This window comes from Mustelus asterias, unplaced genomic scaffold, assembly GCF_964213995.1.
Source record: "Mustelus asterias unplaced genomic scaffold, sMusAst1.hap1.1 HAP1_SCAFFOLD_201, whole genome shotgun sequence".
NCBI lineage: Eukaryota > Metazoa > Chordata > Chondrichthyes > Carcharhiniformes > Triakidae > Mustelus > Mustelus asterias.
The window spans coordinates 151042-167296 of NW_027590192.1; the positions used below are offsets into that span (position 1 = coordinate 151042).

At 47.2% G+C, this 16255-nt stretch overlaps 1 protein-coding gene across 1 annotated transcript in view; it reads right to left on the reverse strand.

Annotated features, from left to right (window-relative positions):
* Window positions 1–5609: 5609 nt before the first annotated feature.
* LOC144485603 (uncharacterized) overlaps window positions 5610–16255 on the reverse strand; it is a gene marked incomplete at its 5' end in the record, with an annotated part of 51572 nt that continues 40926 nt past the window's right edge. Inside the window, 2 exons of the mRNA XM_078203702.1 lie at window positions 5610–5687; window positions 5892–6669. Of these exons, the coding sequence (XP_078059828.1) occupies window positions 5610–5687; window positions 5892–6669 (856 nt within the window). The remainder of the gene's footprint in view (window positions 5688–5891; window positions 6670–16255) is intronic.

Below are 16255 nucleotides of genomic sequence, written 5' to 3' on the forward strand. Positions count from 1 at the left end.
GTCCCAGTTGCATCCTAGTAAATCTTTTCTGCACTATTTCTAGTTTAATAATACCCTTTCTATAATAGGATGACCAGAACTGCACACACTATTCCAAGTGTGGCCTTACCAATGTCTTGTACAACTTCAACAAGACATCACAACTCCTGTATTCAATGTTCTGACCGATGAAACCAAGCATGCCGAATGCCTTCTTCAGCATTCTGTCCACCTGTGACTCCACTTTCAAGGAGCTATGAACATGTACCCATCGATCTCTTTGTTCTGTTACTCCCCAACGCCCTACCATTAACTGAGTAAGTCCTGCCCTAGCTCAATCTACCAAAATGCATCACCTCGCGTTTGTCTCAATTAAACTCCATCTGCCATTCGTCAGCCCACTGGCACAATTGATCAAGATCCCGTTGCAATCGGAGATAACTTTCTTCACTATCCACTATGCCACCAATCTTGGTGTCATCTGCAAACCTACTAACCGTGCCTCCTATATTCTCATCCAAATCATTAATATAAATAACAGTGGACCCAGTACTGATCCCTGAGGCACACTGCTGGTCACAGACCTCCAGTTTGAAAAACAACCCTCTACAACCACCCTCTAGAAGCCAATTTTGTATCCATTTAGATACCTCACCCTGGATTCCGTGAGATTTTAACCTTATGCAACAACCTACCATGCGGTACTTCGTCAGAGATCTTGCTAAAGTTCATGTTGACAACATCAACTGCACTGCCCTCATCTATCTTCTTAGTTACCCCTTCAAAAAACTCAATCAAATTTGACCACAGCTCAGTTTCTGCAATCATGAACCATTAAAGCTGCTTAGCAGTGCCCTGACAGAGGACCTGGTGAGAATATTTCCTCATTGAGTTAGAATTAAACTTATTCCAGGACTGGCTGGTGTTCAGTGGCTGAGATACCCGAATCTGTGAAAAGGGGGTCTGACCAATCAACAAACAGTGGTAGGTAGTTGATTAAGAAGTTAAGAAGCGTTCTCAGGCATTGTTTAAATTATTTTATCATAAATTTGTGATGTGAACTGTGAGGGACTATGACCCGATAGTCACTGAAGTGACGGTATACTCCAAGTAGCACTGGACTGAAAAGCGAGAGTAGATTCTAATGAATGGTTATAATCCTACCCTAGCATGGCCAGTGAAAAATCAGAGCTCGAGTGATCAAGAATAATAATGTGATAAGGTGCGAAGGAATAAGATCTCCCCGTGTAAAAATCAAGTTGGGATGACATTTGTATCACATAGGAGTCAATGAATGGAATACATTGGGTATTGCACATCCCCTAGCCTGGCCTGATTGAACACATGAATGGGCTATTGAAACAATAAATCAAGCTTGACCACACACTCAAAGAGTGGCAAAGGCCTTACATAATTTGAATAATAGGCCACAAAAAGGAGGGGTGGCACGGCGGCACAGTGGTTAGCACTGCAGCCTCACAGCACCAGGGACCTGAATTTGACTCCTGGCTTGTGTCACCGTCTGTGTGGAGTTTGCACATTCTCCCCGTGTCTGCGTGGGTTTCATCCAAGTGCTCCGGTTTCCTTCCACACTCCAAAGATGTGGTTAGATTGATTGGCCATGATAAATTGCCCTTTAGTGTCAGGGTGTTATAGGGTAAATAAGTATGGTTATGGGGGTAGGGCCTGGGTGGGATTGTGGTCAGTGCAGATTGGATGGGCCGAATGGCCTCCTTCTGCACTGTAGGGATTCTATGAACCCTCTTGAGTAAGATGATAAAACAACCTGTCCCTTCAATTCTTCCCCCAGACAGGGAATATGACACACCTGTATGTAAGGGTGGCAAGGTGTGGGTACATATCTCAAACCAAACCCCACAGAAAAGGGGAGATAATTGCTGCTCGACATGCTTGGCTTGTATCTCCTAAGCTGCGTTCACTCCCTATGCATGGGGGATGGAAGGCATCCAGTAAAATATGCACTCAAAACAAATGTACTTGTGCAGAAGGACAGAAATATTATTTGTATAACGTCACTGTCCAGGCATCCGTGCTCAATGTGGCAGATTGTAGCCAATGGCCTTTTGTGGTGGTATGTCCTCTACATAACTCCTCATACATGAAGCTTGTACCTTACAGCTGAGTCATGGCCAATGTCAATAGGAATTATCGCCAGTTAATTATACTATGATGCATGAAATTGGACAAGTTTGGTGGGGAGGCGATGGCCTCGTGATATTATCGCTAGATTACTAATTCAGAACTCAGCTAATGTTCTGGGGACCCAGGTTCAAATCCCACCACAGCAGATGGTGAAATTTAATGAAAAAGATCTGGAAATAAGAATCTACTGATGACCATGAAACCATTGTCGATTGTCAGAAAAAAAAACATCTGATTCACAATGTCCTTTAGGGAAGCAAATCTGCTGTCCTTAACTGGTCTGGCCCACATGTGACTTCACGAATAATTTAAAAAAACTATGTCTGCATTACCAGCACTCTCAATGTACATCTGAATGCCAGATAGCTTGAACCCCCTGTAAACCAATGTTGGAAAGATGCATGGGACATATTTGATGTACATACTAATAGAACATATTATTTGATATAGACACACCCACGGTATTGTGCATCTGCCTTCAATTGAACTGAATAAATTGTGCAGGTTTATTGAACAAAATACACACGTTTCTGCACACCTAAGTCAAGACAGGCAATATCTTCTTAGGCAGGGTGTGGAAATGACCTGTGCTTAAGGCAAACTTCACCAAACATCGGATGAACCTAATTGCCTCAGTTTTCACCTTTGGTGGGATGTTTTTAATGGATGGTCATCCAAAGCATCCGCTGTTTTTACTTTAATGTTACATCCTGTTGTTATACTGCTACTTTGTACCCTTTTGTTGTTCATTTTAATTGTCTTGTGGTACAGAGTGCGTGCATTGTTCACACAGGTCATTGTTGTGAAGGAACTTATACAGGTACAGATGGGATTGCTGTGTTGGCTGCTGAATCTCAGGGTGGAATGTATAGAAAGTAAAGAGTTAAGATATTCACCAGTCAACTCAGCATTTATTCATGCTGTGAGAACCTAAAGAAGCAGCTGCGCTACAGTAATAAGCTGACCTTCCAGTGCTGTATTTGTATATTGTTTCCCAAGCCTGGGAATTTACCAAATCTCCTGTCAGGTTGTTTGTGCCACACTGTAAAACGCGGGTGGGGGCTTCGACCGGGTACGTTGGTAGTCACCTTGGACCGAGATCACGAATGTTGCCAGGACCTCTCGAGCTCCAGACCAGCTGTCGATAGATTAGTCCCCGACAGGCAGAAGGCAGTGAGACTCATTGTTTTAATTTCTCTCGTATTATTTACTCTTTTTGAATAAACCATTCTAATAGTTGAGAGATTATAATTCTGCTCTGTCTCTTATTTAACATTCACCTGGATCATTGGTGGCACGGTGGCACAGCAGTTAGCTGCCTCACAGCGCCAGGGACCTGAGTTTGATTCCCAGTTTGGGTCACTTGTCTGTGTTCTCCCCTTGTCTGTGTGGGTTTCCTCTGGGTGCTCCGGTTACCTCCCACAGTCTGAAAGACGTGCTGGTTCGGTGCATTGGCTATGCCAAATTCTCCCTCAGCGTCACCGAACAGGTGCAGGAGCGTGGCGACTCGGGGATTTTCACAGTGACTTCATTGCAGTGTTAATGTAAACCTACTTGTGACACTAACCGGAGGAAGCCCATGCAGACATGGGGAGAACATGCAAACTCCATCCAGACAATCACCCAAGGCTGGAATTGAACTCGGCTCCCTGGAGCTGTGAGACAGCAGTGTGAACCACCATGTCAGCCCATGTTTGCGACCAGGTGTCCCTGGAAAGGAAGCATGTGTGACGACCAACACAAGGTCTTCAGTGGGCACTGTGGGGACTGGAGAGCTTCATTCCTCCCCAGAACCACAGCATAGTTTTAAGTTTGTAACTTTTCATTCAGGGTTTAGTTTTTGGTTGTCCCTTTAAAGGATTCTCACCCCCCCCCGCCACCCCCCCGCCACCGCCCCCCCCCCACCCCTCCCACCCCCGCCTTCCCATTCATTTAATTTGATAATTTGATCTAAATTTCGATGTTAAAAAGAGTACAGAAGGGGAATTCATTATTGACCCCAAATCACAGAGAATATGGAACTTGGTCCATGGTGAGTGGTTGAGGTGAACAGCATGAATACATTGAAAGGAAACTTAGATCCACACATGAGGGACACAGTAACAGAAGGATATGCTGATCGGGAGGAGATGCAGTGGGGTCGGTGGAGGCTGATGTGGAGCAAATTACTGACAGACCGATTGAGCCGGCTGGCCCGGCCCTGTGCTGGAGACTCAGTGGAACAGAGACTCATGTATTTATCTGAGATCTGACTGCAGGATCTATCAAACAAACTCAGGCCAGTCTTAAGGATCATGGTGTTGTGATCTCAGTGAAAACTGTGTGGAGCAGACACAGCATCTCGGTTACAATGAATATTCACCTTCTGAAAGCCCTTGTGTGGCCGGTGCCAATGTGTGTCTGTGAAAGCTGGACTATCAATAAGAGTGACGAGGCTCCAATAAAAGTGTTTGAAATGAAAGGACTCAGACGGATATTCCGTGTGTCACGGACGGCAAAGTGGGTGAATGAGTGGGTGCTGGAGAAAGCTGGTGTTCACCGGAACCTGTTTGAGGCTCTGACATCCAGGAAGCTCACTTATTTTGGACATAAGAACATAAGAAATAGGAGCAGGAGTAGGCCATCAAGCCCCTCGAGCCTGCCCCGCCATTCAATAAGATCATGGCTGATCTGAAGTGAATCAGTTCCACTTACCTGCCTGCTCCCCATAACCCTTAATTCCCTTATTGATCAGGAATCCATCTACCTGTGACTTAAACATATTTAATGAGGTAGCCTCCACTGCTTCAATGGGCAGAGAATTCCAGAGATTCACTACCGTCTGAGAGAAGAAGTTCCTCCTCAACTCTGTCCTAAACTGACCCCCCTTTATTTTGAGGCTGTGTCCTCTAGTTCTTGTTTCCTTTCTAAGTGGAAAGAATCTCTCTGCCTCTACCCTGTCGAGCCCCTTCATGATCTAATATGTCTCTCTAAGATGTGTTGTGAATAGGGAGGAATGTTTGGAAAAAAAGGCAATGTGAGACAGAACACCTGGAAAATGTGCACAAGGAAGGCCCGAGATGGGTGGATAATATCAGAATGTGGACCGGCCTCCCGATGGGACAGGCAGTGAGAGCAGCTGAGAAATCAGTGGAGAAAGATTGTCCAGAGTGCGGCCAAACCTCAGAACGAGGACGGATGAGCGATAAGGGACCTGTAGTGGTAGGAAAAAGACTATTTACTATCCAGTATAAAATTAATGTACTATAATAAATTAAGAGCAGGCCATTCGAGTCGGTTCCACCATTCAATATGATCATGGCTGATCCTCGATCTCAATGCCATATTCTCCCCACACCGCTTGAAGCCATTAAAATCTAAAATAAAATCTCTCTCTTCCTTGAATATATTCAGTGATTTGGATTCCACAGCCTTCTGTGGTAGACAATTCTATAAGTTCACTACCCTTTGAGTTAAGAATTTTTTCATCATCTCAGTCTCATCTGACATCTGCTTTTGTGGATCATTTCAGTGGAAATGTGCCCTCGCTCAAAGAGAATCAGCCACTGGAATGAAAATTGAGAGACCGGCCAGTCCAGCAGCAAGAAACCCTCTGACCCTCCCACTTCACCAACTGTCAGAATGAACATGCTTCAGTCCTGGATGTGATTAACAGCAGCAATAACAGCAGAATCCAACCCGTGTCATCACTTGTGAACCCGCTGGTGTCTCAGCAGGTGGGATGACTGAGTGAATCCCTTCCCACACACGGAGCAGGTGAATGGCTTCTCCCCAGTGTGAACTCGCTGGTGTGTCAGCAGGTTCGATGACCGATTGAATCTCTTCCCACACACAGAGCAGGTAAATGGCTTCTCCCCAGTGTGAACCCGCTGGTGTGTCAGCAGGGTAGATAACTCACAGAATCCCTTCTCACATTCTGAGCAGGTGAAAGGCCTCTCCCTGTCCCCGCTGTGAATTTGTTGGTGTCTTAGCAGGTTGGCTAACTGAGTGAATCCCTTCCCACAGTTGGAGCAGGTGAACGGTCTCTCCCCAGTGTGAACTCGCTGGTGTGTCAGCAGGGTGGAGGAATCTCCGAATCCTTTCCCACACACGGAGCAGATGAATGGCCTCTCCCCGGTGTGAACTCGCTGATGTGCCAGCAGGTCAGATGAATCTCTAAATCCTTTTCCACACTCTGAGCAGGCGAATGGTCTCTCCCCAGTGTGAACTCGATGGTGCCTCTGCAGACTGGATGACCGAGTGAACCTCTTCCCACAGTCAGAGCAGATGAATTGCCTCTCCTTGGTGTGAACTTGCTGGTGTACCAGCAGGGTGGATGAATCTCTGCATCTTTTCCCACACACTGAGCAGCTGAATGGTCTCATCCCTGTGTGAACTCGATGATGTCTCACTAGGTTGGATGAAATGCTGAATTTCTTCCCACACACAGAGCAGGTGAATGGCCTCTCTCCGGTATGAACTCGCTGGTGTGTAAGCAGGTCGGATGCATTAGTAAATCTCTTCCCACACTGAGAGCAGGTGAATGGTCTTTCCCCGGTGTGACTGCGTCGATGAATTTCCAACTCAGATGGGGACTTGAATCCCTTTCCACAATCCTTACATTTCCACGGTTTCCCCATGGTGTCGGTGTCTGTGTCTCGGTGCTTTTCCAGTCACAGGAATGGTAGAATGGGCGATGGTTTGCCTCATCCTATTAAATCGAGTGACTCTGTCAGATCTTGGTGTGAAGTTTGGTTTGAGATTTCTTAAAGGATATTCCCTTTTAATATCCTGTAAAAGAAGTTTGCAAATGTCATCACTGTCAGTACAGCTCAGAAATTCAGAACAGACAACCAGTCACTGATGGGATACATTCTGCCACATGGAGAATTATGGATTGTAACATTGTCATTAAAACATGTGATACCAAAGCCACAGCAATGTGGTTGAATCTTAAGTGTCCACCAAGGGCAACTAGAGATGGGCAAGAAATGCTGGCAACCAGCGACATCCATGTCCCACAAATGAATACAAAAGTGATTGAGTGTAAATAATTTACATTTAAAAATGTCTTTTGTCAACGGTGTAAATGCTCATTTATAAATTTATATATGTATATCTATATATATATATTTACATATTTATAAATGCTCATTTTGTCATTGATTTCCTGAAGCTCCTGTTTTGAGTTTCAGACAGTTCTATGCCAAGCGTTTGAGGTGATTAAAAGTCTTTCATCTTACTCTTTGCATATCGATATTCACTAAAGCTACACAGATTGATTTTCTTCTCATTATAAATATATTTTCAATACTTAAAAGGACAGTCTTTCAGCAACCCCCATTTTCCTTCTTTCTGGTTGATAATTAAGGGTCTGTACACTTGGCGTAATTTATGATTTTGTTCCTAATTTTATCGGTTTCCCCACCCGCCACAATTTCCACAACACAGCAAAAATAATCACTATTCACTAATTGGGATTGTCAATGGCGGGCTTTATACCCAGCATTCCCCGCGGTGCTGAAAGTCCCCTTTCTACACAGCAGGAGAGTAGTGCGCATGTCCAATGCTCATCCAGTTGGAGCATGCGCAGTATGAGTGATGTCTCCTGAGGCAAAGACGCTTCTTTGGTTAACAGGCAGTCGGTAAGGATGCGGAAACCCGGAGTGAGTAACGGAGGCGATTCTGGTTGGGAAGAGTTTGTAAACACCGGGTGAATTCTCTAACCCCCTATAACGAACCTGAAGGTGCCGCGTTTGCATTTTTCATGATACATCTGTCTTTACTTGTGCCTTGAAAACAGTGACTCCTCATCCCACACACTCTTCCCAGGCTAACTATCTGTCCCATATTTAACAGGATTGATCTGTATTTGAGTCCACTGTCCCAGGCTTTCTCATTGCATACACCCCATCCCTCACTGTTTGCATGTTCCCACAACTCTGGCAGACGCCACTTCCACACAGCCTGACCTCAGTTCTGGCAAGACCCATCCACCATTCATTTGGACTCCAGGGCAGGCTGTACCATAATTTTCACCATGAGAGTTGATCAGCCTGCTAAATCCATCACACCATCTTCACAATTCCTTTCCTTACTTGCAGATTCCACCCCCTCCCTCTGGGGTGGCACAGTGTTTAGCACTGCTGCCTCACAGCGCCAGGGACCCAGGTTTGATTCCTGGCTTGGGTCACTCTCTGTATGGAGTCTGCACATTCTCCCCATGTCTGCGTGGGTTTCCTCCGGGTGCTCCAGTTTCCTCCCACAGTCCAAAGATGTGCCTCCAATCCATTGACTCTGCTACACTTCCTGCTGCCTCGGCAAAGCAGCCAGCATAATTAAGGACCTCATGCATCCCGGACATTCTCTCTTCCATCTTTATCGGTCGGGAAAAAGATACAAAAGTCTGAGGTCACGTACCAACCGACTCAAGAACAACTTCTTCCCTGCTGTTGTCGGACTTTTGAATGGACTTACCTTGCATTAAGTTGATTTTTCTCTCCACCCTAGCTGTAACTGTAACACTACATTCTGCACCCTCTCATTTCCTTCTCTATGAACGGTATGTTTTGTCTGTATAGTGCGCAAGAAACAATACTTTTCACTGTATGATAATACACGTGACAATAATAAATCAAATCAAAGAATGGTGAATGGGTCTTGCCAGAACTGAGGTCAGGCTGTGTGAGGCTGGCATCTCCCAGAGTTGTGGGAACATACAAACAGTGAGGGATGGGGTTGTGGTCGGTGCAGGCTCACTGGGCCGAATGGCCTCCTTCTGCACTGTAGGGATTCGATGATTTATTGTCTCCCTCCCCCATCCTCTGAAGTGAACCATCCTCCAGTGGCTGAGCCAGGATGGGGCCGTTAACCTGGGCCTGTTCCCGGGAGGGAGGGAGGGAGAAGCCCCGCAGCTGCAAACCAGGGAGCTGACAATGATTCTGAAGGGTTTGTTCCAGCTCACAATGCCCGGGGGCTGATTGACGGCAGCTCGGACCAATAGGAAGAGGGGGCGGGGCCGGATGACCGAGCGGGAGACGCTGGTCCTCCAACCAATCAGATTCAATCGGGATCTGGACTGAGCCTGGAACTCCCTCTGTCTGCGCACGCGCTCCGCCGCAAGCTGTGCCCGTCTCAAGATGGCGGCCGTTCACCTGGGCCTGTCTGAGGGTAAAGCCCGAGCAGCTGTCATCCGTTTAAATACCGAATCCGAGCCTCGTATGAGGACTTGGGGCCTATACAGCATGTCTTATGAAGCCTCCAAACCAACCCACCCACCGGCTCCGTCTCTCGTTCCTGATTTATCCGGCGGTATCTCCCGGGCTGATAATTCCAACAACCGCCTCAATCCTCAACTGTGAGCGGCAATGCGCATGCTCCAGATCAGAATGGGGGTCCGCACCCAGCCCCGCCCCTCATTCACTCCCATTGGCTGGAGGACGAGGCTCTCCCGCGCGGTCCTCCAGCCCCGCCCCTCATTCACTCCGATTGGCTGGAGGACCAGGCTGTCCCGCTCGGTCCTCCCGCCCCGCCCCTCATTCACTCCGATTGGCTGGAGGACCAGGCTGTCCCGCTCGGTCCTCCAGCCCCGCCCCTCATTCACTCCGATTGGCTGGAGGACCAGGCTGTCCCGCTCGGTCCTCCAGCCCCGCCCCTCATTCTCTCCCATTGTCTGGTCACTGGAGATAAATCAGCAGGGGAAACAAAACAGGATTTTAACCTCCTGAAGCCAATTCAAGTCTGAGATGAAGAGGAATTTCTTCTCTCAGGGCGTTGTGAGTTTTTGGAATTCCTTGCCAGAGAGAGCTATGGGGGCAAAATCCTTGTGGTATATTTAAGACTGAGTTAGATTTTTGATCAATAAGGGAATCAGGGGTTATGGGGAAAGGGCAGGAAAGTGGATGTGAGGAATGTTGGGTCAGCCATGATCCTATTGAATGCTGGAGCAGGCCTGAGGGGCCGATCTGCCTTCTCCTGTTCCTATTTCTTTTTGTCTTAATCATGGAATCCTACGTACAGAAGGAGGCCATTCGGCCCATCGAGTCTTCACTGACCACATTCCCACCTAGGTCCTATCCCCATAATCCCATGCATTTTCCCTAGTAGTCCCCCTGATACTAAGGGGCAATTTAGCATGGCCAATCCACCTAACCCACACATCTTTGTAGTGTGGGAGGAAACCGGAGCGCCCGGAGGAAACCCACACGGAGAGGATGTGCAAATGACACATAGACAGTGACCCAAGCTGGGAATTGAATCCAGGTCCCTGGCGCTGAGGCAGCAGTGCTAACCACTGTGCCACCCGAGGATTCTGAGGTCAATTATAGCATGTGTGTTGATGTCTACCTGTCATGTGTCAAATTTTTCCGCACAGTCATAGGTGTATCAGGAGTATAGTAGGGGGCTGAGAACACAGCCTTGTGGGGCACTAATGTTGAGGATGATCATGGAGTAGGTGTTGTTGCCTATCCTTGCTGATTGTGGTCTATGAATTAGGAAGTTCAGGATCCAGTCAGAGAAGGAGGTGCCAAGGCCCAGGCCATGGAGTTTGGAGAGGAGTTTCTTGGGAATAATAGTGTTGAAGGCTGAGCTGTAGTCAATAAATAGGAGTCTGACATAGGTGTCCTTGTTATCTAGGTGTCCCGGGATTGAGTGTAGGGCCAGGGAAATGGCATCTGCTGTGGACCTGTTGCGGTGGTAGGCAAACTGTAGTGGATCCAGGTAGTCCGGGAGGCTGGAATTGATTCGTGCCATGACTAACCTTTCGAAGCACTTCATAATGATGGATGTCAGAGCCACCGGCCGATAGTCATTAAGGCACGCTGCTTGATTTTTCTTAGGTACCGGGATGATGGTCATCTTCTTGAAGCAGATAGGGCCCTCAGATTGTTGTAAAGAGAGGTTGAAGATGTCTGTGAATACCTCTGCCAGCTAATCCATGCAGGATCTGAGTGCATTTTCGGGTACCCCACCTGGGTCAGTTGCTTTCCGTGGGTTGACCTTCAAGAAAGCTGCTCTGACATCTGAAGTGGTGACCCCCAGATACAGGTTCATCCAGGGCTTCCAGGGTGGAGGGCATGCTCTCGCTGACCACTTTCTCAAAACGGACGTAGAATGCATTGATCTCATCAGGGAGGGGTGCGTTGGAGCCGGCAATTTTACATGCCTTCATCTTGTAGCCTGTTATGTCTTGCAGACCTTGCCATAATTGGGGTCGGTGTGGCTAGCCTGGGACTCTAACTTGGTCTGGTATTGTCTTTTCGCATCTTTGATGGATCTCCTTCGATCGTATCTGGCTATCTGGCTTTCTTGTGTAGGTCAATGTCCACCTTCCACCTTCTTCTGTCGGGAAAAAGATATAAAATCTTGAAGTCACATACCAACCAACTCAAGAACAGCTTCTTCTCTGCTGCCATCAGACTTTTGAATGGACTTACCTCGCACTAAATTGATCTTTCTCTACACCCTAGCTATGACTGTAACACTACATTCTGCACTATCTCCTTTCCTTCTGCATGAATGTTATGCTTTGTCTGTATAGCGCGCAAGAAACAATACTTTTCAGTGTATATATTTGACAATAAATCCAATCAAATCAAAACAAATTTGGATGTGAATGTACAATGCATGGTTAGTAAGTTTGTGGATGATACTAAGTTAGGAGTATTATTGATAGCGAAGATGTACAATGTCAATGGCACCTGCTAGGTATTGTGCAATACATCTAATCCCATCAGATTAGAGCAGCAAGGATTAGGGCCAAGGGAATATTGGACTGCAGAGTTACAATAACATTAGATTTTGTTTCTCCTTGTAACCTGTCTTAGAATTTCCTTCAATAACGAGACGATCAATATTTCCTTCAACAACTAGATGATCAATATGAGAGGATGAGCATTTCTGCAATTACAAAAGGAAAATTAGTGGCTGCAATTATCCTGAGATATTCTGCATTGTCTACTATCTCCAACTGGGCCTGATAACATAGGGTGGGAATGGAATGTTCAATGTTAGTGTTTGTTGTTGTTTCTGTGCGGAATGTAAGATTCTGTTTCAGCGAAGAAGGTAGAATATTGGATGGTCAAGACTGCTCGTTGTCCTTGGAGGGTCATTTTTCCCGAAATTTCTTGAACTTTGTGGCTTTATCCCCAATATTAGACAGATGGGTGAGCGTTGTCCGCCTCAAAGGACAGTAAGTGTCCCGTGTGTATATTTGTGTGTGAGTAAGTGTATCCATGTGTGTATGTGTGTATCATGGAGTATATCTGCATATATCCTGTGTGCATGTACCTGTTGATATACGTGGGTTTCTGTGCATTGAGAAGATGTCCGTTTGTGTGTGACTGCGGGAGAGAGTGTGTGGGCCTCTGTGTTTAGCTGTGTGCTGCTTTTCATTAACTGTACGACAAGCCTTCCTCTCCAAACAAACAATGTGGTTCCTGAGAATTCCATGGAGTGATTTGAATGATGCAATTCGGAGATTCTCCATCCAGGGTGAAACCACAGGCTGCCCGTGTGCTGTGTAAAACTTGACATAGTAAGAAGTTTAACAACACCAGGTTAAAGTGCAACAGGTTTATTTGGTAGCAAAAGCCACACAAGCTTTCGGAGCTCTAACACTTGACATTGCAGAGGTCCTATTTCTCCCAGAATAACCTGGTATCTGCTGCTTTTCAGATCCCTTCCTTTCCGCTCATCTGTTTGAAGCCACAAACAGAAAGGTCCAGTTTTCTCCTGGAGTTTGACACAAAGCAGCTTTCACAATGATGCAGAGTTTCAGCCAATGAGGGAGATCCGGGCTCAGCCCCGCCTCTCATTCACTCTGATTGGTTGGGGGACCAGCCGCTCCCGCTCTGTCCTCCAGCCCCGCCCCTCATTCACTCCGATTGGTTGGAGGATCAGCCACTCCCGCTCGGTCCTCCAGCACCGCCCCCTCTTCCTATTGGCCCGGAACTGCCGTCAATCAGTCCCCGGGCATTGTGATGTGGAGCATGCGCAGTGTCATTGCTGTCCTTGGCGCTTGTTTGTCCCGGAGAAGCGGAGTCAGCGTTAGGCGGTGGCTGGGAGGATTTGGAAACACTTTGTGGATCCGCAAACCCTTCAGAATCATTGTCAGCTCCCTGGTTTGCAGCTGCGGGGCTTCTCCCTCCCTCCCTCCCGGGAACAGGCCCAGGTTAGCGGCCCCATCCTGGCTCAGCCACTGGAGGATGGTTCACATCAGAGGATGGGGGAGGGGGACAATAAATAAGAGGTTACACTTTGGCCTCAAATCAATGAGGACTCTGATCTCTGGGAAGGAAGGAAACCCTGGGAGGTGGGCGGGGAGGATTCACAAACACCCGCTGGAGGCCCCAACACCCTCAATAAGACCCAATGGTTTTATTGTCAGTCTGCAGACAGCAGCTGGAGAACTGAACCCAGTGAGAAGTCTCACAACACCAGGTTAAAGTCCAACAGGTTTATTTGGTAGCACAAGCCACTAGCTTTCGGAGCGCTGCTCCTTCATCAGGTGAGTGGGAATTCTGTTCACAAACAGGGCACATGAAGACAACAATCCCATCCAGGCCCTATCCACATATTTACCTTGATACCAAGTGGCAATTTATCCTGGCCAATCCGTCTAACCGGCTTCGTGACGTGGCAGAACTTCCTTAGCTGTGGTTATCTTGGCATTCTAAACCACAGTGAGTCGTGCCTGACCGGTGGCCCCGCAGGGTATCAGGCAGCCACAACACTGGCAGATTTGGTACATGCTGGAAGACGACTGGCCGATAACTGCCAAACACACTTCTGGGCCTTCAAACCCATTAATTCAAAGAAACTATTGTACGTGACAAGTGTATCCGACTTGTCCCGGGGATAGTTGGTGATGTGCATTTTTATGCCCTGTTTGTGAACAGAACTCCCACTCATCTGATGAAGGGGCAGCGCTCTGAAAGTTAGTGGCTTGTGCTACCAAATAAACCTGTTGGACTTTAACCTGGTGTTGTGAGACTTCTTACTATGCTTACCCCAGTCCAACGCCGGCATCTCCACATCATGAACTGAACCCAGACACAGGAGAGGGAGGGAGAAAACTGGGAGTGCAGGAAAGAAATGGCGGAGATGGTTTGGATTTCAGCCTTGGGAGGATGGAGAGTGTGTGGGATGGGGATTTACAGATTTGGGGGAATGAGAGAGGAAGAAATATTCCAGAGAATTAGAATTGTCTGTTCAAAATTTCTATCCTGGACTGGCAGTGATTAATTTTGTAAATTCCTTTTACAGGTGAGGCGTGGAAACATCACATCAAAATCAGACAGAGTCTCAATTTATCAGGGTCTGAATATCCTCAGACTTTGAATGTGGAAGGAGAAATGAGGTTGTTTGTTCTGCCTGGAGAAGATTTCAAACATCAGTGTGACTGGAAACGCACCAAGATACACACACAACCCAAGTGAGAGTGTTCCAGTGAATTGACTGTGGAAAGAGCTTTATCCAGTTACGCAGCCTGAAAAAACATCACACCATTCACAGCAAGGAAAAACTGTGCACGTGTTCTGTGTGTGGGCGAGTCTTCAACTGATTGTGCAACCTGGAGAGACACAAGGATACCAGCACCATGGAGAAACCATGGAAATGTGGGGACTGTGGGAAAGGATTCAGTTACCCTTCCCTGCTGGAAAACCATCGGCGCAGTCACACTGGGGAGAGACCGTTCACCTGTTCTGTCTGTGGGGAGGGATTCATTCAGTCATCTGGCCTTTGGTCTCACCAGAGAATTCACACTGAGGAAAAGCCATTCACCTGCACCTCCTGTGGGAAGAGGTTCAGGCATTCTTCAGCACTCACTGTGCACCAACGCAGTCACACCGGGGAGAGACCATTCATCTGCTCCGTGTGTGGGAAGGGATTCACTCAGTCATTCCACCTGCTGTCACACCAGTGAGTTCATACTGGGGAGAGGCCGTTCACCTGCTCCGACTGTGGGAAGGGATTCACTGGGTCATCCCACTTACTGTTACACCAGCGAGTTCACATTGAGGAGAAGCCATTCAGCTGCACTGACTGTGGATGGAGTTTCAGACAGGCATCCTCCCTCATTGCACACCAGCGAATTCACACTGGGGAGAGACCGTTTACTTGCTTTGTGTGTGGAAAGGGATTCACAGCTTTACCCACCCTGCTGAGACACCAGAAAATTCACACTGAAGAGAAGCCATTCAGCTGCACTGACTGTGGAAAGAATTTCAGGCAGTCATCCAACCTCACTGCTCACCGACGCACTCACACTGCAGAAAGAGCATTCACATGCTCCGTGTGTGGGAAGGGATTCAATCGGTCATCCGACCTCTCTGCTCACCAGCGAGTTCACACAGGGGAGAGGCCATTCACTTGCTCCGTGTGTGGGAAAGGATTCGCAAAGTTTTTCAACCTGCTGGCTCACCAACGCACTCACACTAAGAGGCCATTCAACTGCTCTGTGTGTGGGAAGGGATTCACTCAGTCACAATGACTCCTGAGACTTCAGCAAGTTCATAAGTGACTGCAGGGGTTGGACTCTGCTGGTATTGCTGCTGTTCAGTATTGATAGTCTGACAATATTTTATTTCTGCTGATAACAAATCCCATAACTAGCTGGAATTTAATATTCTGGAAGTGTCACTGATTTTCAGGGCTGCAATGTCACTTTTTAAAAGCACCACCAGTGATCTTCCCCCTCAATTGAAGAACTCTCAACAGGAACCTGTTTGGAATAAAATTATGAACTTTTGCTTCAATTTCACAGCATATTCAAATGTGAGGATTTGCAGTTGGAAAACTGAAACCAAACATCACATCAGGATCAGACAGAGTCGCCCAGTTTATCGTAATATGCGTATCATTGGATTTTGAACATGGAAAGAAAAAGCACCGCTCACAGTGGGGAGAAACTGTACACGTGTTCCGTGTGTGGACGAGGATTCAGCCGTTTATCTGGCCTGTCAAAACATAAATGCAGTCACGGTGGGGAGAAATTGTGGAAATGTGAGTATTGTGGCAAGGGATTCAGTTCCCCATCAGAGCTGGAAATTCATCGACGGTGTCACACTGGGGAGAGACCGTTCACCTGCTCCGAGTGTGGGAAAGGATTCACTCAGTTGTCCCACCTGGT